At 60.3% G+C, this 25184-nt stretch overlaps 3 protein-coding genes across 5 annotated transcripts; 1 reads left to right on the top strand and 2 right to left on the bottom strand.

Moving 5' to 3' along the window:
* Positions 1-569: 569 nt before the first annotated feature.
* LOC137150146 (serine/threonine-protein kinase D3-like) lies at positions 570-11484 on the top strand. The gene is made up of 18 exons (XM_067543870.1): positions 570-795; positions 2350-2488; positions 2772-2900; positions 3293-3447; positions 3808-4003; positions 4628-4711; positions 5382-5526; positions 5772-5895; positions 6263-6340; positions 6463-6685; positions 7078-7118; positions 7363-7435; positions 7682-7788; positions 8204-8365; positions 8917-9015; positions 9280-9547; positions 9863-9948; positions 10848-11484. Exons 1-18 carry the CDS (start codon positions 655-657, stop codon positions 11037-11039), a joined length of 2442 nt encoding a protein of 813 aa, XP_067399971.1. The 5' UTR covers positions 570-654; the 3' UTR covers positions 11040-11484.
* TMEM223 (transmembrane protein 223) lies at positions 11472-13145 on the bottom strand. The gene is made up of 2 exons (XM_067543874.1): positions 12551-13145; positions 11472-11988 (listed from the first exon to the last, which is right to left on the bottom strand). The coding sequence occupies exons 1-2, from the start codon at positions 13143-13145 to the stop codon at positions 11699-11701; spliced, it is 885 nt and encodes a 294-aa protein (XP_067399975.1). The 3' UTR covers positions 11472-11698.
* A 47-nt stretch (positions 13146-13192) lies between these two features.
* On the bottom strand, positions 13193-23215 carry NXF1 (nuclear RNA export factor 1). Of its 3 annotated transcripts, none has more exons than XM_067543871.1 (22): positions 23012-23215; positions 22248-22467; positions 21699-21864; positions 21302-21385; positions 20734-20838; positions 20336-20416; positions 19985-20054; positions 19792-19880; positions 19563-19670; positions 19362-19471; positions 17678-17714; positions 17517-17585; positions 17225-17280; positions 16920-17027; positions 16381-16439; positions 16018-16133; positions 15808-15850; positions 15572-15644; positions 15242-15289; positions 14852-15034; positions 14703-14763; positions 13193-14283 (listed from the first exon to the last, which is right to left on the bottom strand). In XM_067543871.1, exons 1-22 carry the CDS (start codon positions 23199-23201, stop codon positions 14245-14247), a joined length of 2115 nt encoding a protein of 704 aa, XP_067399972.1. In that variant the 5' UTR covers positions 23202-23215; the 3' UTR covers positions 13193-14244. The 3 variants fall into 3 exon arrangements, with proteins under 3 accessions (XP_067399972.1, XP_067399974.1, XP_067399973.1); XM_067543873.1 differs by having other exon boundaries at positions 22374-22467; XM_067543872.1 differs by lacking the exon at positions 15242-15289.
* Positions 23216-25184: the final 1969 nt, after the last annotated feature.

Genomic DNA, 25184 nt, shown 5'->3' with positions numbered 1-25184 from the left:
CTGATCCATTGCAGTCAATGAGTGACTCTCGATTGATCCCAGGCGTCAGGGGGTCACAGGAGTGCCATGAATTAAAGTCATTGGGGGTGGAGTTAAATGACACACCATGTCCAGCACCCCCATCTCACCGGCTGAGCCCCCTTCACCAGGACCCAAACTCGGAGTAAGTCATTAGCATCTGGATGTTGTGTAGGTGGGGGAACACCACAGAAATGCCATTATTAACACTAGCAGAGATGCGACTAGGACTCAAAAGTCCTGGGTCCCAACCCTCCCCCACCCCATCTAACTCACTAGACCCCTCTCCCTCTCCCTCTCTCCCCCCACAGCTGGGGACAGAACAACCCAGGAGTCCTGGCTCCCCACCCTCCCTTCGCTAACCCACCAGCTACGCTGCCTGCACTCATCATTACCAGCGGACAGCTCCGTCCCTCGGGGAGCAGAGAGTTAACACTGCATTTCCTGCAGCTCAGAGGAGCCGTGGGGCGGGTGGTGCAGGGAGCCAGCGTGGGGACTGTGAGGGGGAGCAAGACGGGACCCCTCGCTCTCCTGTCTCCTGCCCTGCCTCATCCTCATGTGAGATCTTCAGGAGGTGTCCCCTGAGGGTGTGGATCCAGCACAAGATCCATCTTTCCCAGGCACCTGCTGCTGCCCATGGCTCTGGAGTGCCAGGCCCTGGGCACGGTGTCCGTGCGCCTGCAGATTGGGTTGTCCCGAGAGGCGTACATGCTGCCCCCCGAGGAGCTGGGTTACAGGCACCTCCAGCACCTGGCAGTGAAGCTGGTGGAGAGGAAGGTAATGGGCTCAAGCTGGAGGGGTGTCGAGGCGGGGAGAGCAGGCGAAGGGGCCAGGAGCCAGCGTGCAGGGATGGGAAAGGGTCCCCAGAAGGAAGCACAAGGGCCGCGTTCAGATGCCCACGGAGGGTCACTGAGACACCAAGGAGGATCACGCCACACTCACCACTCTGCGGTTTGCTCATTGCCTGCGTCGTGTTGGGAATGTGGGGTTCAACTAGTGGGGGAGCAGCACTGGAACCCAGCAAAGTCCTGCTGTCCAGCCCCCGCTGCTCTAACCGTTAGTCCCCACTCCCCTCCCAGAGCCAGGAATAGAACCCGAGTCCTGGCGCCCACCCTCCACGCTCTAACCACTGAGCATTACTCCCTTGTATCCAAGGGTCCTGCCTTCCAGCACCTCCCCTGTTCTAACCACTAGACTTCACTCCCCTCCCTGGGCTAGGAATAGAACCCGGGCATGCTGCCCCCCGCCCCTCCAACCACTGTTCCACCTCCCCTCTTGATGCCTGGAGATTGATTTGCTGTTCTCCTGAGACAGATGAAATGAAACGCAGCCTAGGGGAAACACTGTGCTGGAGACTGCAGTGCCCCGTGGTAGGCTGGCAGATGGGCAGTGCAGGACTGGCAGGTTGCGGGGGGCTTCCTCACTGGGGAACCTCATGGCACGCAGAGCTCCTGGATAGCACCCGTGGGAGAGCAGGGGGGGGTGCACGGGGTGGGGCAGGCGTCTGATCTCACATGGGTACCTACAGATAGGATTCAAGGTGGAGGGATGCTGACGTGACCCAGGCATAGGATGGACGGGGGGATATAGAGCCCCAGTCCAGGGCCGGAGAGGGGACACCCTTAATATTGTGGAGGGGGGGCCTAAGCCAGGACTCCTGGGGCTACACCCCTGCTGCAGACCTGCACTATCTCCTTCACAGGAGGGAGGCTATTCTAAAGGCCCCTGGCTCCCACACATTCCCTCTGCCCCCCCTTCGTTCCCCCCAGTTCCCATCACAGGCATGTCAGCACAGCACAGTGGTCAAGGAAGCACACGGGTAGGTGGGGGCGCTGCAGCAGCCATTGCTGAGTCAATCTTTCCACTGCGGCTGGGGTCAGCCATACCTTGTCCTTCCTACTGGTGCTCTGAGGGCCTGCTCTCTCCCCGGTCCCCCAGACAGAGGAAACCGCCCCAACCAGCAGAGCAGCTCATTTGTTTCCGCTCCCTGCTCACTTACTGCATTGCTGGGGGGGGTTGCCTTGTTGCAGAGGCGGGGAGTCTCATACAGCTAGCCCTGTAAAAACAACCTGCGCGGCCCACCCAAGAGGTGGCTGCATCTCAGTGCTAGATGAGGGATCCCTGTATAAACAGCCCCTGCGCCCCAGCCCAGGAGCTGCCTCTCAGCACTGGGTGAAGGAGGTTCTGATGGGGTGGCAGACGTTACTGTCTGGCTCCCCCATAATTCCCCAGAAAGAGTCCTGGCTTCTATGCCTGGCTCAGGGAGGGGAGTGGGGTTTAATGGTTAGTGCGGGCCAGGAGGCCTGGGTTCTAATGCTGTCTCTCCCCGAGTTCCCTGAATACGGCTTCCTGGGGGTGTCGGAGAAGATCCTGCTGTTCCGGCATGATGCCGCGTCAGAGAACGTGCTGGAGCACCTGGGGCCCGGTGACGTCGCACATGCTGGGGACCTGATTGAGGTCGTGCTGTCGGGTGAGATACTTCTTAGGCACCAGGTCCTGTGAATGCCAAGCAAGGCCTAGAGGGGAAAGGCCTCAGATTCCCCTCCCTGCCCCACCCCACCCTAGGGTGGATCGGAACTGGTGCCCCTTAGAGGGAAAAGGCCCCATGTCCCATTCTCCCATCCCACCCAGCCAGTCCCCCTGCCATGGGGGCAGATCTGAGCCAGCACCCCATGGAGGGGCAGGCCCCAGACTCCCATACCTGCTACCCGCTACCAAACCCACCCCCTGCTCACTCTGCTCTGTCCCCGCAGCCTCAGTTTCCCTGGATTTCATTATCCGGCCCCATGTGCTGCTTGTTCACTCCTACAAGTCCCCAGCTTTCTGTGACTACTGCGGGGAGATGCTCTGGGGTCTGGTGCGCCAAGGATTAAAGTGTCAAGGTATGAAGCAATCTGTGTCCATCCCTCCCCCTCCACCTGACCTACCCTATCTCCCTCCTGACCCCAACACACACAGCCTGGCCCAGACTGGTCTCCTAGGTCCCTCTGGTGCCCATACACCCCACCCCATTTCTGCACTTGACCTCATCTCCTGGGTCCCACTGGGCACGACTACGAGTACTCTCCCTCCAGGACTCCTGGGTCCCTTTGGCCCTCATCCCCCCTCTCCCCAGGCCTACCTGGTCTGCTCAGTTCTTTGGGCCCCAATAGCCCCCTCCTTCCAGGCCTGCCCAATTTCCAGGAGTCCCAATGGCCAGGGGACCCTGCTCTCCCCATTCCAGAGCTGGCAGTGGGTCAGTCCTGTTCCCTACCTCACTCTCCCCTCCCCCCAGGTTGCAGGCTGAACTATCACAAGCGCTGCGCCTTCAAGATCCCCAACAACTGCCGCGGTGTGATGAGGAGCCAGCTGGCCAGTCGCTCACTGGGTGCTACCACCAGCCCCAAGCTTTCTGGCCTTGGCCAGAATGTAGGGGGCAGCCTGGAGGAGGTAGGAGCCGGGACCCACACCGCTGGGGGCAAGGATTCCAGAGGGGTGGCCCTTGGGTGTTGGGAAGGTCAAGGACCTGCAAAGGAGTAGGATGTCTGCTCTAAACACTAGACCCACTCCCCGCCCAGAGTAGGGAGAGAACCCAGGAGTCCTGGTTCCCAGCCCCCTGCAGTGGTGGCTAGATGGGATGGGATAGGGAAGGTCAGGCAGAGACCCAGGAGAGATCAGAATCGGGGGTGGCTGACAACTTGGCCAGGCCCTGGAAAGTGGGGAGCAGCGAGGGACAGGGACAGTGCGGAGTTGGGGGGTGGGCGGGGACACTCACCACGCTCTAGCATCCGTTCGTTGGGTCCCCTGCAGATCAGTCACTGGAAGTGGAGCCAACGGGCGCAGGGTCCTGCGCTGATGGGCCGCCCACTCTGGAAGGACTGGATGGATCTGAACCGGGTCAAGGTGCCACACACCTTCCAGGTCCACTCATACACCCGCCCAACCGTGTGCCAGCACTGCAAGCGCCTGCTCAAGGGACTCTTCCGCCAGGGGCTGCAGTGCAAAGGTACCTCCAGCTGGGACCACGTGGCGCATCGGGGTACAGGGCTGACCCCGGGCTGGAACCCTGCCAGGATTGGGGTGAGGGGCCTGATTGCAGGCTGGAACCCTGCCAGGACTGAGGGGGGTTGACCTCAGGGTCACTGAGGCCGCACTGGGGTATAGGCCCTGGCAGTCCAGCTTCAAGGCTCTACTGCCCTTGCTTCCCCATTCAGCACTGGAAGCTCCTGATGGCATGTCCCAGCAACCACCCCCCTCATTTCCCTACCCCAGGGAGCTGCCCCCTTTAACTGCTGTCCACCAGCCCAGGCAGGCTGCATTCACAGGGGGCCCCTGGTCGAGAGAACCCTGTACAGAGTGCTGGGAGTCCCAGTCTCCGTGGCTTCTCCCCACCCATCTGGGGCTGACAGGGGACCAGCAGAAATGGTCGCACAGGCCAGGGGAGCCCACATCACGGGTACAAATGGAGAAGACCTTCGGAGCCCTAAGCCAATTGCTTTGAGGGCCGGGGGATCTGGGGCCTAACACCCAGCCCCACTGTTCCGGGGACCCCAGCAGGAAGGGAAGCGCTGGATCCTGGCTGGCACGCTGGCTGTCCTAACACTACGGTCTCTCTCTGCTCCCCCCACAGACTGTAAATTCAACTGCCACAAGCGCTGCGAGCAGTTCGTGCCGGATGAGTGCGTGGGGGAGGGCCTGGCCCCTGGCACGGCAGGTAAGGATGGGGCCGCATGGGGCAGGGAGAGGGGGGGACACATCCCCAGCACCACCCCATTCCTGGTCCCCACCTTAGCTTGCCCACTGGGGAAACCTGGCACATCCCCCTCCTCCCACCAGAGCTAACCCCCTGGGAATGCCATGCCCCTCTGCTGCTATCCCACAATGCACTGGGCACAGCCCAGCTGTGACCCTGCCTGCTGAGGTTCCCACTGCTCCAGGCTTGGCTAGGCCAGAAGCCCCACCCTTGCCTGCGCTGGGGATAGACCCAGGAGTCCTGACTCCCCACCAGGGGGCAACCAGCACCTTCCTAGGGAGAGCCGCTGCGCCCAGCCTCGTGCTCGCCCCCCATGCCCCAGCTCTACACACGCTCCCCTCCTCCGAGACGTGTCCCACCCTTGCCCTGAGCTCTTACCCAGGGAGGCTAAAGAGCATCACTCCCCCTGGCAGTTGAAGGAGCCCCGGCTCCATCCTCTTGCTGCATCTCCTCTTTCCCAGGAAGCACAAAAAGTCCAGACCCAATCTTCCCGCCCTCCTGGGGGGCTGGGGGCGCCCGGTGCCCATGGGTGCCAGAAGGATGGGCCCCGCTCTAATCCCGATACCCCCCTGCATTACCCCGCTTCCTGCACGGCCGGCCGGGAATTCACACTCTCTCTTCACCCGCACAGAGGGCGAGTGCCCTTCCAGCAAGCCAGAGCTAGGGGAAGGGGAGGCGGACGGTGATGGGGAGGGCACCAGTGCGGACGGGCTGGCGGAGGAGGAGATGGAGCCCAACTCTGGGACCCCAGAGGCAGAGCTGCATACCAGCCTCAGGTAAGGCCCCTAGGGACAGGTGTGCAGGTAAGGCCCCTGGGCCCGCCGCTCCATAGTACAGAACACCGAGGGGATCACCCCTGGGGTCAATGAACCCAGGACCCTTGGCTCCCAATCCCTGCTCTAACTACTAGACATCACTCCCCTCCCAGAGAGGGGGAGTAGAACCCAGGAGTTCTGACCTCAGGGAGCCGGTTGGGGGCTGGGGAGTCCCGTATCTGAGTCCCTGTCTCTCCTGGCGCCAGCCCCTGCTTCAGCAGCTACATCCCCTTGATGCGGGTGGTGCAGTCGTGCCGGCACACCAAGAGGCGGCGCAGCGCCACCCTGCTGGAGGGATGGATGGTGCACTTCACCAGCAGGGACCCCATGGTGAGTGAGTGCAAACCCGGGGCTGGGCACAGAGGGTGCGGTTACAGGAGGGTCGGGGGTGGAGCCTCAGGCAGGCTGGAACGGGGAGGTGGAGTCACAGGTGAATGGAAAGCAAGGATTAGGGATGGGGGGGTGCCGCTGGCGATCAGGGGATGGAGGCACAGACCGGAGGGGGACGGCTGTGGGGGGAAGAGGGTCAGGGCTGGTTATGTGGGGAGCCGGCAAGGGGGATTATTGGCCAGAGGTTCATGTCAGGGCAATGTTGGGTCATGGGTGGGGGACAGCAGAGGTTTGGGTCAGGGTGTCTCGGGGGAGTTTGGTATGGGCTGGGCTGGTGCCTCCCCCGATAACATCTCTGTGCCCCCAGAGAAAACGCCATTACTGGGTGCTGGACAGCAAGAGCCTGAGTCTCTTCCACTGTGAAAGCGGAGGCAAGTTCTACAAGGTGAGAGGCCCCCCACTCCCTGTCCCCACCCCAACACAGCCTGTGCTCTCCCTGCAGGACCCCCCCACACTCCTCACCGCAGAGGAGCCCGTCACTGCCCCATGGTCTTGCTCTTCCTGCAGGAGCTGCCGCTGTCCGAGATACTCCAGATCCGCCCCTGGGAGGGGCTGGCACCCCTAGACCCGAGCAGGAGCCCCCCCTGCTTTGAGCTGGTGACGGAGGCCCTGGTGTACTACGTGGGCGAGCACAGCAATGAGCAGGAGCCAGGGCAGGTGTGGGCCAGGGCCATCTGCCAGGCCCTATGGCCCGTGAACCCTGAGCCTGAGGGCTTTGGCCAGGATTCCAGTGAGTAGCATGGGGATCCCTGTATAGGCAGCTCTGCACCCCACCCCAGAGCCAGCTGCATCTCAATACTGGGCCAGCAATCCCTGTATAAACAGCCCCTACACCCCACCCGAGCAGCCACATCTCAGTGCTGGGAAAGAGATTCCCTGTGTTAACAGCCCTTGTGCCACATCCCACTGCCAGCAGCATCTCAGTGCTTGGCGAAGGACCCCTGTATCAACAGACCCTGTGCCCCACCCTACAGACAGATGCATCTCAGGGCCAGGAGAGGATCCCTGCATAAACATCCCCGGTGCCCCAGAGGTGGCTGTGTCTCACTCCCAGGAGAATGGGGCGGTGGGTCTGCATGTGCCAGTCCCAGCTGGGCTGAGTTCTGCTCATGTCTCCTTTAGGTCTTGTCTCTGGAGATTCTGACGAGTCCCCAGCCGAGACGGTGAGGTGGAGATGATGGAACTGGAGGCTGGGGAACCCTGGGGGTGGAGGAGTGCACGGTCTGGTACAGGGCAGGGGAAGGGGATGATGAACAACATGGGGGCTGGTGCTGGGGTGAGGAAGCCAGGCATGGGGGCTGGTGGCGGGCATGGCAATAGCTGGACCATTAGGCCTGGCTTGTCAGGGATTCACCCCCAGCAGGCACGTTTCAACCCCCCCGATCCTGTCCTTGTCTCCCACCCCAGGACATCAGCCGTTCCTACCAGATCTTCCCTGACGAGGTGCTGGGCGCTGGGCAGTTCGGGGTGGTGTATGGCGGTAGGTGCCCTCCCTCCCATGTCCCTCAATAACTCCCCCTCCCTCTGTGCTGATCCCTCCCCCTTGTGCACTCGGAGATCCCAGCTTGCAGGTGCCCCCTCCCCCTGACACACGTGTTCACTCCAGCTCCCCTGCCACCACAGCTGTGCCCATCCCAGCGCTGCCGTGCTTCCAGGAGCACAGCTCACCTACAGTGTGCCATCGCACATCTCCGCCTCAGCCCTGACGTCCTGCTCTGCCCCCCAGGGAAACACAGGAAATCTGGCCGGGATGTGGCCATCAAAGTCATCAACAAGCTGCGCTTCCCCCCCCGGCAGGAAAGTCAGCTCCGCAATGAGGTCTCCATTCTGCAGGTGAGCCCCCGGGGGTGGGAGACACAAAGACCCTGGGGAAGGTCATGGTGGAAGGAGGGGTTGTGTGGGCCCAGTGGATGGGGGATATGGGGACTCCCATGTGGGATGGGGAGGGGCCGCACTCAAGGACCCGGAGGTCTCCTCCACGGATGGGTCTGGCTGTCTCTGCCCATGGTGGGGGAAAAAGGATGGCAATGGCTGGACAGGCCTTGCTCCCTCCCACAAGACACAGGCGGCTTTGCTGGGGCTCTGCCCCCCTGGAGAGAGCTCTAAGGCAGCCCAGCACCAGCTACCGGAGAGGGCCCTGCGAAGCTAGGGGCAGGGTTCTCCGGCTGTGTGCATGCCCCGGGGGCAGAAGAGGGTCCCAGACTGGAGAGGATCCCGGTTCAGACAGCTCCTTCCCCTCCCCTGCCAGAGCCTGCACTGCCCCTGCGTGGTGCACCTGGAGTGCGTGTTCGAGGCCCCCACCCAGCTCTTCGTGGTGATGGAGCGGCTGCACGGCGACATGCTGGAGATGATCCTGTCCAGCGAGAGTGGACGGCTGCCCGAGCCCCTTGCCAAGTTCCTCATCGCGCAGGTGGGTGCCCCACCTCCATCAGCCTCACAGCGGCTCACAAAACAAACCCTGCAGCCTGGCACCCCCCCTCATCCCATCCAGGATCACGGCTTGCATGCCACTCACCATACCTGTGAAGATGGGCACGCCCCCGGCACTGCCCCCGCAGTGCACCACTCTCTGCCCCCCCAGGCACTGCTCTCCCGTGGCACATGCTCGCCCTCCCCTCGCCCACTGCTTCCAATTGCTGCTCATCCCCACTGTGCAAATGCTCATGCCACCACTGTGGTCTTGTCACCATTGCATGCCACACCCGGGCTCACCTCTCACGCCGCTCAGCACCGCTGTGTCCTTGTGGACATCATCGCACGCTCCCCATCACCACGCACACACGTGTGCCGTCTGCTCCCCGGTGCCTGGCCACGGCTGGGTCACGGCTCACGCAGCACTCACCAGCACACGTGAGCATGCAACAGCCCCCATGCCACACCCAGTCTGTGTGTGGGCCGGGCAGGTACTCCATGCCTCCCCCCCTACCCCACACATGGCTGTGACCCCTCCTTTGCTTGCAGATCCTGTCTGCCCTGCGTCACCTGCACACCCAGAATATCGTGCACTGTGACCTCAAACCAGAGAACGTGCTGCTGGCTTCGGATGAGTCCTACCCACAGGTAGGACAGCACCTGAGCCTCCCCCCCACCCCAGCCAGGACAGCGCCTGAGCCCCCCCCAGCCCTCCTCCCTCCTGTACCGCCCCCCCTGTTCCATCTCCTCACCCCTCCACCTGAACACCCATCCCAGCTCTTGCCTTGTCCCACCCACTCTCCCTTCCCTCTTCAGCGCTCACGCCCCGTGTCCCATTCCCCAGCCCGAGCCAGCCAGTCCCCCCTAAAGGGAAAGGCCCCGAGTTCCCCCCACCAACCCCTCACCTTTCAGGTGAAGCTCTGTGACTTCGGCTTTGCCCGCATCATTGAGTCGGCGTCGTTCCGGCGCTCCGTGGTGGGGACCCCGGCGTACCTGGCACCGGAAGTGCTGCAGCACCACGGCTACAACCGTGCCCTGGACATGTGGGCCGTGGGCGTCATCATCTACGTCAGCCTGAGTGGGACCTTCCCCTTCAACGAAGAGGAGGATGTCAACGAGCAGATCCAGAATGCAGCCTTCATGTACCCCCGGCAGACCTGGGCCAGCATCTCCCTCGAGGGTGAGAGCCCCCCCACCCTCCCAACGTGGCCTTCACGTGCCCCTGGCAGCCCTCAAGGGTTAGACCCCTCCCTCCCCCCACAAAACCCCACGCCCCCTTGCACTGTCCCTGCACCTCCAGATCCAGAGCATTAGGCTGGCACCTCCCCCACCACGGGTGCCGTCTATCTTCCCTCTGACCAGCTGGGGGCCCTCAGGCACCGCTGGGAAGTTTGGGTGTTGCAGGCCACTGGTAGCCAGCGGCTCTGCTCCCTGGGGAGAGTATCGGGGGGTGGGGGGGTGTTCTGGCCCATGTAACCCCCTCATCCCCCCCCAGCTGTCAGCCTCATCCACAACCTGCTGCAGGTGAAGCTGAGGAAGCGATTGAGTGTGGACAAGGCACTGAACCACCCCTGGCTGCAGGTACCTTCCCTCCCCCAATCCACATACCTCTTCCATGCCTCTGCACTCTGGCTCCACATAAGCTCCCTCCACCCCTGGACACAGCCCCCTGCTCGCCCCTGCCCAGCTTCACCCCAGTCTCCAGCCCCCCTCCCCACTGTAGATGGTTAACACAACCCCCTCCCTACCTCTTCCCTTCCCCAGCACATGGGGCATCCCTGATCCCTGCCAAAGGGAGCCTGGACCCCTCCCTCCTCCCACTGATGAGACCCCACGGCCCCCCGTGGACATCAGTTGGCGGCTCCTTCACAGAGCCATGAACAGGGGCGTGTACTTGGCGCGGTTCACCCCTCTCCCCGACACCTGCCCCTTCTGCAGTGAGGGAGACCCTGGCGCATTTACCTGGAGTGCACCAGACTACAGCTCCTCCAGAACCTCCTGCTGAGGTTCTGGCTGTGCTTCTCCCCGCACCTGTTCTTATATGCACACCCCATCCATGGCCCCACAAAGTCGCAGGACCTCCTCGTCAACCTCCTCCTAGCCCTGGCCAAAGTGGCCATCTACAACACCAGGGAGCGGAGGTTGGCTGGGGGGGTGCTCTGCGACTGTGGAGCCTCCTTCCGTTCCTCTGTCCATTCACGCATCTGGGCAGAGTTCCTCTGGGCAGCGTCCGCTGGCTCCCTTGACACCTGCCGGGAGCAGTGGGCGCCGTCCAGGGTTCTCTGCTCGGTGTCCCCTTCCAGTTCCCTCCGTGTGAGCCTCTGACCCCCCCACCCGTTCCCATTTCTTCATTAGTTGACCCACAAATTCAGTTGTGTCCTGGGTCCAGTGACTCCCCCACTCAGGCTGGGAGAGGGGCCTTTAGCAGTGGGCGGGCAACTACCAACAGACCCATTGATGAGCTGTCTCCACCCCCCCAGGATTTCCAGACCTGGTTGGCCCTGCGGGAGCTAGAGACCCGCGTGGGACAGCGCTACCTCACCCACCCAAGTGACGATGCCCGCTGGCAGCGCCTCACTCGTGAGCAGGGGCTGGCCTGGCCCCCAGGGCTCCCCACTCAGCCCAGCCTGGAGGAGGAAGGGGACAGTGACAATGCAGGCGAGGGGAGCTGACTCTCAGGGCTCCCGCTACTTATGGGGGAGGATGGAAGAGGGGCTGGGACCCCTCAGCACCACATCACCTCCATAAACTGATTTCCCCAAGCTCGGTGCCATGTGGTCTGTGCAGGGTGCGTGTGCGTCTCACTGGAGCCTGTTCACAGCTGGGGGCATCACAGGCTCAGATTCCCCTGCTGCCCTAGCTCAGACCCTCCAGCGTGGTTCCCCCCCCCCCCCCCAGAACTCCCCCTGGCCCCCAGGCCCACCATGGTACATACCTCTCCATGCCCACTAATCCCATCCAGGCTAGTTTCCCCCTCCTCCCTCCCAGCCCATTGCTCCTTCACCAGCTGCCCAGCATATGACCAACACCTGCCCGGCCCTGCAGAGAGCTTGCTGTCCCCCCGCCCTGGCTGGCAGGGAGTTCCCAAGTCCTGCTCACAGCAATTGCTCCACAGTTTCACTTTTATTTCAAAAGCACACAATGGAAGCCCCATCCCCCCAGGCCACAGAGCCCCCTTCAGTGAGGCTGGGCCCTGCTGTCCTCAGGGAAAGCCAGGAGGTGGATGGGGGTGGGGTGAAACTGTCCATTGCCCCCTATTTGGGGACTTTTCTCTACCTGTCCCGGCCACCCTCCAGGATCCTCCAGCAGTGGGAGACACTCACTCCCCCCATCACAGCTTCCTGTAAGTCCCCACGGTGAGGTCGAAGAGCTGGGAATTGTAGATCTGGCCCTGCTTGTCCAGCAGAAAATAGAAAGGTCGCCCCTTGACCTTAAGAGGAATGGAAGACACCTCAGAACGATGGGCCATGCAGGAGACCTGGCGCAGGGGCACTGTGAAAGATGAGCTCAGCCCAAAGAGGTAGTAGGTGCTGAGGGTCACATCCCGGCCCCCCTGGCGCAGCACAATCTGCCCCACAGAGCGGCGTGATAACATGAAGCAGACAACCACGATCAGTGAACCTGGGGTGGGGGGAGAAAGAGGAGAAATGAAACTCTCAGATGCCATCCACCACATCCAGGCTGGGATAGAGGGGGATGTGGGTTGGGATTGGGGGGCATTGGCAGAAGTGGGGGGAGCCCATGGCTGGAATACCAGGGGACTGCAGATTAGGAATGAGGGACACCAGCAGGGTTGGGGGTACAGCCTCCCCATCTCGCAGTAGCACTTTACTGTTGAATTTCAGAAGCGGTACCTGCGGAGCGGGTTCAGGCAGGGAACAGGGAGAAATTCCCATTACCAGTGACTTTGGTTCATGGTTCCCCAAGGGTGATCATCTCTTCCCCAGCCTCCAAGGACTGGAGTCATCACCTCCCACACCTAAGTCCTGGGCTCCCCAGAAAGAAGGGATCCCCTGGCCCCCTCACCCCTCCTCCTGCATGGAGGGGCCCCTCCTCCTGGTCCCCCCTCCAGGGCCTGCTCTAGATCGGGGTACCTCCTCCCAGCCTCTGCCCCCCTCTGGACTGGGGGGTCCTCGCCCCCCGAGCTCGCTCTGGGTTGGTGGGTTCCCCTCCCGGCTCTCACCGAAGGTCAGGCAGGACACGGTTAATCCGTAGCGCCACTTGCTGGAGACCAGGTTGATCGAGACGCCGCCGGGCAGGGTGAGGGCGGGCCGGGCGCTGCCTGCGGGCCGCCCGTCGGGCTGCAGCTCCTTGAAGGCCAAGCGCGCCAGGACGGCCCAGCACGCGAACTGGCTGGCGCAGAACAGCCCGAGCAGGCGGAAGAAGGGGCGCCGCTCGTGCCGGAACAGCAGCAGGTCCCGGGTCACGTGCGGATCCAGCGGGGACGCCAGGCCCCGCGCACCGCGGATCCGGGCCCAGGGTCCCGCCGCCCCCCACGTGCAGCGCAGCCCCCACAGCCAGCGCAGCGGCCCGGCCCCCACCATCTCGTCCCCGGCCCCCGCGCCCCGGGGAGCGCGGGCGCTTCTGGGGGACTTGTAGCCACGCCCCCTCCCACGGTGACGTTGGGGGGAAGCCGGCGCCTTTGTAAGGGCGGGCGACTCGCTTCCTCTAAGACTGGGCCCTTCCCCCTTAGGGCGCGGCGGGTGAAGGGGGACGCCCTCCCCTCCAGGCCAGGGAGGATCCCCGGGGAGGGCCTGGAAGGGGCCGAGGGGGCGCATCCAACAGAGGCTCCAGCCGAGATTCTAACAAACATTTTATTGAACACGCGGGTGCCAGCACGTACAGCCACGGAAAGAGGGCGGGGTGCCCAGCGCTGCCCCCCACCGTCTACTGCAGCCCAACAACCTGGGGGTGACAGTGCCGCAGAGATGCACAAGCAGGAAAGGATGCACCAGCCCCCATGGCAACTGCAGGAGGGTGAGGTCAAGGCCCCCCTAGCCCCATGGCTCATGGGTGCAGAGTTCCTGGTGCCTGCCACTCCCCCGCAACCCTGAGCACACAGGAGTCTTGCAGGCCCCTCCTCTGCCCCAGCTTGGGGAGTGGGGGGGAGAAACGAATGACTGCTCCTTGGCCGAAGACACCCACTGCTCCAGATCCCAGGCAACCCCACCCTCCCCTCAACACCCTAAGCGAAACCTGTCATCTTCCTGGGGCTGCAGGCTGGGCCCCATCTTATTGCAACAGCTGCTGCGTGGGTGGGAGCCAGCAGGTGGCAAAGGCCTGTCAGGACCAGGCAGCTGCTCTGCCCCTGTCTCTCAGCATGCCTGCATCTCCATGGCCCTTGGAGCTGCCTTTCACCAAAGAGAAGTGCAAATCCATGGGAGGGCTGTGAACATCGCTGGGTTGAGGTATGAGGACAATTTGGATCCTCTGCTGGGAAAGTGAAACAAGCCATAGGTGGAGGGGGCTGTGAGCGGCACATCCAGCATGGCTTACTGAAGCCACTTTTAGGACTAGTTTTAAAACATACTAAAAAAAAAAAATCATTTCCCCCAGGCCAAAAGCCCCAGGGAAGGGATCCTGGTTCTCTCCTCCACGCTTCCGGGTGCCCCACAAACACCTGCTTCTCAGTCTTGGTTCCGCTGGCGCTGAAGCGAAGCAGCACGGCCAGGACTGTCTGTATCACCACCTGGCTTCCATAGGCCTGCTGCAGGGCCTCCCTCTTCCACAGTGTCCAGGCCCCATGGTTGCTCCCAGCGATGAGCCCCCACCTTGGTTATTTTAAACAACTTTCATTTATTTACAAAAACTGTCACGGAAAATAAAACATCAGTGGTGGGGGGACTGCGGGGCTGCTGCTCACTTGAGATCCGCTGCTCACTTGAGAAACGCCACCTCCGGGATCTTCCCCTCAGTCTGAAAGAGGCCAGGAACCAGTCACTAGGAGTCTAGGCATTGCACCGTGCCCCGTGAGAGTCTGAATAGAACCCAGGAGTCCTAGCTCCCAGCCCCACACCAATCCACTAGACACCACTCTGCTTCCAGAGACAGGGATAGGATGCCCAGTGTCTTCTCCACCAGACTATCCTTTCCTGTACCCCTGAGGTGCCTGGGGACAGAAAATTATGCAGCTGGGCCCCCTGAGACAAGGCAGCCCCAAAGAGACAAGATCCTTGTAGGGATAGAGAAGGGTCAACTTACCCAAGGTGGCTCCTGGCCCCATCCCACCCTTAGTCTCTGGGCACTGAGGCCACGGATAGGGAATGAACATGCCCCTGGCTCTTCACCTCTCCCCTCTAGTAAAGAATTCTGGGAGATCCCAGGCACTGGCTCACCTTGAGCTGGGTGAACACCTGGGCTGCCTGGCTGTAGTCCCAGTCGTTGTCCTGGAGGCACCTATGGCAGAGGAAGAGTGTCAGTGAGCAAGTGAAGGGCCATGGGGAGCATCAGCCCCACCCCACAACCTCCCCGAGGGCCTATTTACTTTTGGGACCACTCGAGGTTCATGCCCGACTGCATGGCGAAGGCCTGTAGCATCTCCTGCTGCTCAGCCGATAGCGTGGGCACGGGGCTGGATGAGGGTGTGGGTGCTGGCATCACAAAGGCCTTGCGGATCTCCTCCGTGTTTGCTTTGCGCACAAACAGCTGGTCGTTCACGATGCACAGTCTGGCGGGGGAGAGAGAGACAGTGAGGCACTGGAGGAATCCCCATCCATCCCCCACTCACGCCCAGCCTGGGAGTGAGGGGAAAGAAGGCAGGATTCCCATCTTTCCTCCACGCAGCCTGGAGGGGAGAGGAGGGGCACTGGGAGGATTCCCCCACACAGAGGGAGGGGGAAAGGAATGGGGAGATTCCCATCCCCCCTTCACACACCTTGGGAGGAAGGGAGAAGGATCTCCATCTGCTGCCCTCTGCACACACCTTGGGGGAGACAAGCAGGTACTAACTAGGGGGATCCCCAGATCCCCATCCAACCCTCCACCTACCTACACATACACACAGGACAGATGAGGCACTGCTAGGGGGAATCCCATCCACCTCCCCTCCACACCCAGCCTTGGCAAGGGGAGGGAAGAGACAGGCTATTGACCCTCCCCCTAAGCAGCTTCCAGCCTGTTCTACTCCCCTATGTCCAAGGGGATAGCTGCTGCCCACCCCACCCTCCCCCACCCCCGGTTCCCAACCTCCCCTTCCCCCACTTACCCTGTAATGCCAGCGGGTACAGCAATGAACATGCGGGTGAAGCCTCTCACCAAATCCCGGGACTTGCCATCCACTGCACACAGAGAACAGAGCCCAGTGAGGGAGTATAGGGAGAGGGGGCCTCTGCAGTGTGGGGTCTCTTAGCAAGGAGAGGTGCAAGGAGCTCCCAGCAAAGGGAGGTGCAGGAAGATGAGGGGCTCAGGGAAATGGAGGGTAGGGGGCTTCCTGGCACTCACCTTCCTTGAAGACCCCATGGACAGCGAAGCACAGTAGGGTGTTCTGCAATATGAGAGAAGGGATCACTGCACTGCCAACCCCTCGGCAACCCCATGACCCTATACTGCCCCCACAAAACCCCAATGGCTTTCACCTCCCACTGCCCTGCCACTCCCTCTTTGCCCCCTCCCCACACCTCACATCACAGCCCAGCCCACCCTGCCACTCACCGTCTGCGCGCAGACATCCACCACAAAGGAGTTAATGTCATGCTGGGTCTTGGGCAGCTCGTTGAGGAAGGCCACCACGTTCAGCCTCGTGTGCTTGAGCAGTTTGAAGCGCAAGCCTGGAGGGAGGAGGGGGAGGTGAGACACTTCACACAGCCTCACAACCCAGTCACAGCACCACCACCCTCAAGTCTGCCCTGCACATCAACCCAGCCCCGAGTCTGAGCTGGTCGCTCTGGGGCAGGGAAATCTGCCCTAGCGTAACAAGTGCAAAAACGCTGCCTCAGTCTGAGGAAATCTAGAACTGATCACTCAAGAGGGGAGAGCTGCTTTGAGTGTGATAGGTGCAGCTCCCCAAGCACTTACTGGGGTCCTTGAGTCTCTTCACATTCCTGCTGCCCTTGAAATATTCACTCAGGATGCTCCTGTTGAGAAGAGATGCCCGGTGAGTAGCTGGGAGCTGGCAGTGGAACCCAGAGCCCTGTAGCTCCCACCCAACCAGACCCACAAGGAAATGCAATGAAAACCCTCTTCCCTTCCACAGCTCTGAGCCCATCCATGAGCTTCACAAATGGGATCAGAGGGAGTCTCACACCACTAGCAGGGGAGGGGTGAGTCCCATTTAACAGAGGGGAAATGGGGCATGGAGAGGGGAAGGGAGCTGCCTGGTGGCATACTGTGAGTTGGGGTTGAGCCAGAAATAGAACCTGGGGTCCAGGCTCCCAGGCCCCCTGCTCTAGTCACTAGCCACCACTCGCTTCCCATAGCTGAGGACAGAACCCAAGAGCCTGACCCCCAGCCCTCCTCCTCTCACCCACAGACCCCACACCACCCTCCTGTGCCAGGGATAGAACCCAGGCATCCGAGTTCCCCGTGGTCCCCCTGGAAGGCAGTGATTAACGCACCTGGAGGGGTTCTGGGAGAGGAAGGGGATGCTGAGGGAACAGCAGGCCCCATCGTGGTAGGCATCCAGCAGCCCCTGCCTGTCACCAGAGTCATAGACAGAGTAATACCTGCCAGGAAGACAGCGCGTTAGCAAAGCAGGAAGGAAGGTTGTGCTGCTAAGACAATGCTTCGTCATCACTGCCCCTGTGCTCTCCCCACACCTGGTCACTCTGTGCCCTTGCCCGGGACTCTGGAGAACATGACTCGCCTGCCCCCTCCCTTCTAGAACCCTCAATGACTCATCTCCCCACACCAAGGTACTTACTGCTGCAGGAAGCGCAGCACCAGCATCTTCAGGTCATCAGAGCCGAAGTAGCTGCCCTGTGCGTCAGAAAATGTGCCAGTTAGTGCATTTGCTCAGAGTCCTCCCCACAAAACACCCTGCCTCAGCCCCAGCCCCGGGCCTGCCCTGGTGGCAGAGCAGTTAGCGCCCTGGCTCACAGTCCGTTTCCTCTCCACGCCCCAATGTGCCTTTCCCTTGCCTGGCCCCTGGGCCCATCCAGCTAGCAGCGTGGTTAGTGCGGTAGCTCAAGGCCCCCACTCCCCAGCCACTTTACCTTGCAGGGGGGGAGAGTGGTGGGTGCTTCCACATCAAAGACAATGGGAGGGGGGAGCTCGTGGCCATCCTGCAGAGAGAGAGAGAGAGAGCAGTGAGCAGAGAGTGCCCCCGCTGGTGGGTCCTGAACAGGGCAGCCCCAGGTTAGCACAACTCACTCACCAGGCGCAGCAGCTTCGGGAACCGCTCTCGGATGGCGCTGTCAAAAACGGGACATGAATCAGCGATGCAGCAGGGCCAGCCAGGGGGACTTCTTCCCTCTCTCATCCCACCCACCGCTCTGGGCCCATCCTCCACGCCCTTGGCACTGACTCTGCAGGTCACAGAATGGGGCTGCCCCTGTGCCAATCACACTTCCCCTTCCCCAATGCAGTACCCCCTTCTCACCCCAGCAGGGCAGGGACTTGGCACTGGGGAGCTGGGTGTCAGGGACAGAGCAGATGCCCTAAGATTCTTCATCATGGCGGGGGGAGGAGGGGAGAGACCAGGGTTGTACTGTACCTGCCCCCTCCAGATCTCAGAGCCTTGGCAGATTTACAGGCCCAGAAACACTATGGGCAGGTGCCGCATGGCTGAAGGGCTCCACACTTACCTGGCTCTTACTCACCTATGTGGCTAGTCTCCAGTGAGGAGAGAGTGGGGGTGGGGAGGGTAAGACAAGGGCAGGATGGTGGGGGGAGAGGACATGGATTCCCACTGATCATGAAGCCTGCTGTCATTGCAGCCAACTTACAGCTGGGGGAAGCTTCCTGCATCAAGGCCCAGATCTAATTAATGTCCACGCCATGACCCGGGGGCAGGGATGACAGAGCAGAGGAGAGGGATGCAATGGCACAGAGGAAAGGAGGACAGAACAGGAGAGAGGGGCCCGGGAGCCCAGGGGCATAGCCTCTTCCTTCCCCGCATGGCTCCCCACTCCTACCCCAGATGCACTGGTGTTGCAGAGGCTCCAGGGAGATTCACTCTGGGAGAGCACAGCATTCTGGTCGATCAAAAGCCCAGGCCTCCTGCTCCTGCATGGAGTCAGTCCTAGTCACACCTGCTGCCGTGGCAGGGCCAGGGGCCGCTGATGGGCTTGTGTGCAGCTGCTCATGGATAGCACAAAGGAACAATGCAGCATGTGCCAGGTCCTGACACCAGGAAGGGCCCCTCTGCGCTGACCGCCATGCGGTCTGGTTTGGCCACTGCACGGCTGTGCCTGTCTTAGGTTGTTCCTCCCGTGAGGAATCTTACCCGTCTCTGGCTAGCCAGCCATCGTTGAGGGCCAACACGGGGCGCAGGGACCAGCAAGCACAGCACCTCCGTGGGTGTCTGGTGCACAGCGATATGGGGGGCAGCCCCCTAAAAATCCATCATGAGGCATAGACAACAAGCCCCTCCCCTGTGTGCGACTGGGGAGAGCAGGTGGGAAGAGTGGCTCTCTCATGGCCAGCAGGGGAGCAGGGATGCTAGGAGAAGAGGCTTTGCGTCCTGGAGTCCCGGTGCCCAGGATGGGGAGGAGGAATGGGGAGAGGGGGATGGGAGAGGAATGTAGAGGCAGAATCTAGCTGTTACTTTAGGGGAGTGCATTGTGGGGAAAGAGGACAGGGCTCCAAACTGGCTGAAATAGAAACCACATCATCAGACACTCAGCACTTCAGCACCCGATGGGGCCCAGAGCCTCAGCACAACCAGCGACAGGTACGGGGAGACAGACACCATCACTGGGGCCACTGGCAAGAGGGGCTGGGATCCAGCTCCCAGCAACGGGAAGGCATCTTCATTCTGCTGCACTGCCTCCTGCTGGGCAGAAGAGGCCAAGTGGGTGGGGCCAGGCAATCCACAGGCCTTAGGGGCTGCCACTGACCTGACATAGGTGGACTGGTCCCGGAAATTGTTGCACAAAGGGTTCCCATCCAACCACAACTCCTCCAGCTTGAGCCCCTTCACTTTGTCCAGTTCACGCTCAGACTTCAGCTGTGGCAGGAAAAAGAGCAGAGGGGCACAGCATGAGCACAAGGCCTGGGGGACCAGGCCTGGCCTTGCCAGGGATGGTGGCAGCGCCTACCTCATTGCTGGACAGGTTGAGGATCTTGAGATTGGTGGCTTTCTGCGCCAGCTCCCCCAAGTCATCTAGCTGGTACAGCTTGTTGCCAGTAAAATTCAATGAGAGCAACTGCAATTGCAGAGGGGACAGAGGGTCAAAGGAGTCCAAGGCAGAGCTCCCTGTCCCCAGCGGGGTGGGCAGGGCCCCGAGCATCCAGACCAAGGATCCAGGAACCATCCCTAATCCTTACCTCAGGGATGTTCTCTTCAATGATCCTCAGCACGGCCAGCATGCAGTTCCGCCGGTTCAGCACCGCATCAATGTTCTGTGCCACCAGGTCTGGAAGAGATGCACAGGCTGAGTGCCCAACACCCTGGCCCCGCCCCCTCCATCAACACCGCTTCCCCAGTCCCAGCCCCCACACCTGCCAGGAGTACACGCACCTGGGTCCGTGCGAAGGTTCTTCAGATCCAGGGCCTGCTGGGAGCCGTCATATCTCTTACTCATGGTGACCTGAAAGCATAGAGACCCTGGGTCAGAGGGGACTTGTTCTGCAAAGTCTGGCAGTGGAGGATCTGGGATAGGCAGGCAGGCAGGCCCCTCGCTAGCTCACCTGATTGCCATGGGATGCAGTCCTGGGCAAGTTTTACCCAGCCCCACTGCTGTGGGGCAAGCTCCTCTCCCCTATACCCCCACCCCATGTGCACCAGGAAACCCCAGAGCTGATGCGGGCTTGAAGCACTCTCGCCCCGCCATGGACCTGCCCTGCAAAGGCACCACGCTGCACCACTCACCTTGAGTTGCTCAATCTCCTCCGGTTTCAGCTCCTTCTGGACAGACTGGGGTGGAGCCGAGCTGTTGACGATTAGCACCACCTGGAACACAGGCAAGCTGGGTCACAGAGGGGCAGGAGCCAACACTGGGCAAGAAGCCCATGTCAGGGCACTGGGGGTGGAGGGTGAAGGAAGACCACAGTGCAGAGAGGTGTCTGTCAGGCTATGTGGGGACTGGACACAGAATGTGTTCCTGTGCTAATCCAGTTGGAAGAGCAAGGACCTAGCCCTGCCCACGGAACCCCTCAGAGAGAGGCAGGCACAAGGCCAGTTCTAGGCATAACACGCCCCCTCATCCTTGGGGGTCCTCCCCAGTTAGGTGCTAGGCCCAGTGGGGGGAGGGGAGGGGAGGAACATACTTTGTAGTTTTCTCGATCTGTGATCTTGCGGGACAGCTGCTTGAGCGCATTGGCTATCATGTGACCCTCGACATAGAAGTAGGCCCGGCTCTGGTCACAGTGGAACTGAGGGGAGAAGACAAGCAAATCAGGGAGTCCTGGTATCCCTGCCCTAGCAGGAAGAACCTGGCTGAGCTGCACCTGGCTACAGGCACTCCCATCCCTGCAGCTCCATAGCTGGGGAAGCTGAGGCAGACTGACTCACCCAAGATTGCACAGCAAGCCTGTACCAGAGCCAGGAAAAGAGCCCAGAAGTCTGGCCTGACTCCTAGGGCCCCCTGCTCCAACCACAAGTTTCCACTTCCTTCCCAGAACTAGAAATTGAACCCAGGAGTCCTGGCTCCCAGCCGTCCTGCCTCCCTCCCACTATAACTCAGTAGACTCCATTCTCCTCTAAGAGACTGGGACAGAACCCAGGAGTCCTGACTCCAAAATCTCCCTCCCTCTCCCAGAAACAGGGATAGAGATCATGAGTCCTGACTCTGTCTCCCTGCCCACAGCCTGCATGACATCCACGTGCAACTCTCACCTCCACTGGAGTAAAGGGGACACTGGACAAGTTCTGGAGGGAGCTCAGAAGCCATGACTTGTCATACTTCTTTCCATAGGGAATCTAGGAAGAAAAGTCACTTGCAAGACAGCGTACAAGCTGGCAGCAAACTTTGGGGCTAGGACCAAAGGAGGTCTCAGGGAGCAGCCCTGTGGGCTAGGAACCAGGAGCATCAACCAATGAGCAACAGAGTCCCTCCCCTGTGCCCAGGGAGCTGCCTGCTCACCAGACACCTGGCAGCCAGGCTGGACATTGTGAAGGCACAAACTAAGTCAGAGGGGCAGGGCGACAAGGTGACCGGCAAGGGATGTGCCAGGGCTGTGGAGTAGGGGCTTTGCCACATTCCCTGCTCCCTCCCTCACCCTCCGGCACTCACTGTGACCTTGAACCACCTCTTCCGATTGCTGTTGCGGCTGACACTGCCACTCCGGTCCTGGGTGGTAGGTTCTCGTTTCACCGTGACCTGGATGTTGGTGGCACCTCCCCGGCCCCGGTTGTGCCAGTCATCGCCTCGCCTGCTCAGTCGCGGCCCATAGGGAGAGCTGTGAAGCGGAGGAGCATGAGCTCTTAGCAGAAAAGACATGGGGGGAGGCACATACTTTGAAAGCTAAGGGACCCAGAAACACCTGACTGAACCCTGTAGTCATGGCTGCATTGGGATGATATCTCTGCAGCAGCCCTCAGACATAGAGGCCCTAATTATCCCCAGCATAGGAACAATGTAGCCTTCCCCGGCCCCTCAATCAAGGGCTGGAGTGGAGCTGGTGCTCCCTGGAGGGGAAAGGCCCCATATCCCATACTCTGCCTCCCTGAGCTAACCACTCCCCACCCCTTGGGGCCTGACTGAAACTGGCATCCCCTAGAAGGCATCCCACCACCCTGAGTCACTGGCACACCACAATGCCCAACAGCACCTCTCACTCACTATCTGGCTCGGACACTGTCATGGGCATCGCTCATGGGAACATCTCCATCGCCCTCCTCCAGCTGACCACAAGGGCTGGGCCCTGCTACACCCCGGTTCCACGTGCGGTGGTTCATCTCACTGTACATCTTGCCTCGGAATGGACCCCGGCCTTTCTTCCTCCTCCCAGAGAAGCCACCTCCGCCACCCAGGCGGTCATCGCCCACACGATCATCGTGTTCTGTGCAGAAAAACAGAGCATCAGACACTGTCCAGAGACGCCCCTCCTTGAATGCCCGACACACGGCAAAGTGCCTACATGTAAGCCTTTGACCCTGCTCAGCTCATGGGCTCTGCATCATGGGGTATAATAAGAGATGAAAAAATCCATCAGGGTGTCACCCCCGCCCCAGTCCATTCTGTGGGCTCCCAGCTCACCCCCTCCCGGGAGCATTTCCACTGTGCCCATCCCCCGCAGCACCCTGCCCTGCCCCCACACTAGGCTGGGAGATGGGGGCAGGGATCCCCTCAGGCTTCTCCAGGAGATAGGGAGACCCCAGTTAGATGGCAACAGAGAACACCCCCCCACAGGCCCCACCCCGGAGACTCTGGAGGACCCACAGAACCCACCCCCAAAGCCCCTTCCACAAGCCCCGCCCTGAAACCCTCTTCCCACCAGCCCCCAGCCCCTCAGGGCCCCCGCCACAAGCCCCGCCCCCAGGACCCTCTCCCCACCCCGCCCTCACGAACGCCATCTCCGAGTTCCTCGGCCACAGCCCCCTCACCGCTGTACCCCCCTTTCCCTTCCTCCGCCATCGAGGGGGGGGGCGCTCCGCGCGCCGCGACCGGGCGGGGGAGGGGAAGGAGAATCTCGCTAATTAGCCGAGCGGGGGAACCAGGCAACCGATTCCACCGCTCGGCTCCGCTCCGCGGCCGCAGCGCATGCGTGAAACAGCCTGCCGGGAAAGTGCGCATGCGGTGGGCGTCGCGATCGAAGGCAATGCGCATGCGTAATGCAGCCGCTCATGCTTATTGCCAATCGGACGCTTTCCGACGGGAGAAGTTACGCGTGCGCCGAATTTCGCGTCCCCCAATTCGCCTCAGAGGAGGTGGCGACACTGCGCGTGCTCAAAAAAACCGACGCTCAACTGGGCTGAGAACTCTGCACTGCGCATGCCCAGAAAGCGCTCCCCCACCTCCCCGCCTTTCTGTAGTGTTACCCGCTACGGGGAGGAGTCAGGGAAGGCGCTGCTCCCAGGCTGCAGGTTCGAGTCTTCCTCTGGGCGCTCTTCCACCGGACCTGCGTTCAGGTCACATCCTAGCAGAGAATGTGGCAGAGGGCCCATGGGACCCCTTTTCTCACCCTAGCTACCTAGAGAAGGGTTTCTACAGGTACAGTAGCAACTAGAAGGTGGTCAAGGAAAGTGGGGGCCCTTTATTGGGTGGGGCAGGCAACCGAGTGACCGATGATGTGGGAAAAGCTGCAGTCATCAATGCTTTTTTTTTTTGCCTCTGTCTTCACGGATAAGGTCAGTTCTCAGACTGCTGCACTGGGCAGCCCAGAATGGGAAGATGAGCAGATGAAAGAGCTGCTGAAAGAAGACATAGTTCAGGACTATTTAGAGAAGCTGGAGATGCACAAGTCCATGGGGCCAGATGCAATGCATCTGACAGTGCTGAGGGAGTTAGCTGATGTGATTGCAGAGCCATTGGCCATTATCTTTGAAAACTTGTGGCAATCGTGGGAAGTCCTGGTCAATTGGAAAAGGGCAAATATAGTGCCCGTCTTTAAAAAAGGGGAGGAGGAGGATCTGGGAACTACAGACCAGTCAGGCTTACCTCAGTGCCTAGAAAAATCATGGAGCAGGTCCTCAAGGCCTCCATTTTGAGGCACTTGGAAGAGAGAAAGGTGATCAGGAACGGTCAGCATGGATTCACCAAGGACAAGTCATGCCTGACCAACCTGATTGCTTTCTATGTTGAGATGACTGGCTCTGAGGATGTGGGGAAAGCAGTGTTGATATACTTTGACTTTAGTGAAGTTTTTGGTATGGTCTCTCACAGTATTCTTGCCAGCAAGTTAAAGTAGCATGGGTTGGATGAATGGACTATAAGGTGGCCAGAATGCTGGCTAGATCATTGGGCTCAACGGGTAGAGATCAATGGCTCAATGTCTAGTTGGCAGCCAGTATCAAGTGGAGTGCCCCAGGGGTCGGTCCCGGAGCTGGTTTTGTTCAGTATCTTCATTAATGATCTGGATGATGAGGTAAATTGCACCTCAGCAAGTTTGTGGATGACACAAAGCTAAGTAGAGAGAGGATACAGAATGACCTAGACAAATTGGAGGATTGGGCTTTCACACTGGCTGGATTGGGGGGGGAGGAGGGGCTTTATTATATTGTTTAACATCAATAGGTCAAAATAATAGTGATTCATGTGAGATATGCCATGTTAGGTACTGTTAGAAAGGCTATAATGTGCTAAATAAGATGATAATGTTTGTTCATGTGTTTATATGTGTAATGGAAGTTTATGGATATGTTTGATATATCAGTATTTCAAATTGTGCTGTCTGGGTAACACCTCAGACAGGATGGCTGCAGAACAATAGTCAGCTTAATGGCCCATTGAGACATTCACAGGTGCAAGGCGCCCAGGGAGAGAAGCCAGGGATATACCTGATGAGTCACCAGGACTTGTTCATGTGACTTTGGACTCCATTTTGGTACCTATGAAATTCCACAAGCAGCATGGCAAGGGCCAGAGGACATAAAAGACAGAGCCCCCGGATCCATTTTGTCTTCAATCCTGTTCAGCTTCAGCCACCTATCTACCTCTGGATGAACTCATCTATAACTGAAGCTGTGAAACAAAGGACTGAGACCCACCCAAGTACTGGATGTATACCAGAGGACTATACAAGCCTGCTAACTCTACAATTCTCCTAGAAACGTGATA

The sequence above is a fragment of the Emydura macquarii genome, unplaced genomic scaffold (genome assembly GCF_026122565.2).
Source record: "Emydura macquarii macquarii isolate MOO-44397 ecotype Brisbane River unplaced genomic scaffold, CSIRO-AGI_Emac_v2 contig_968, whole genome shotgun sequence".
Classification (NCBI taxonomy): domain Eukaryota; kingdom Metazoa; phylum Chordata; order Testudines; family Chelidae; genus Emydura; species Emydura macquarii.
The sequence above is the reverse complement of the archived record's forward strand: the minus strand, read 5'-3'. Positions and strand labels throughout refer to the sequence as shown.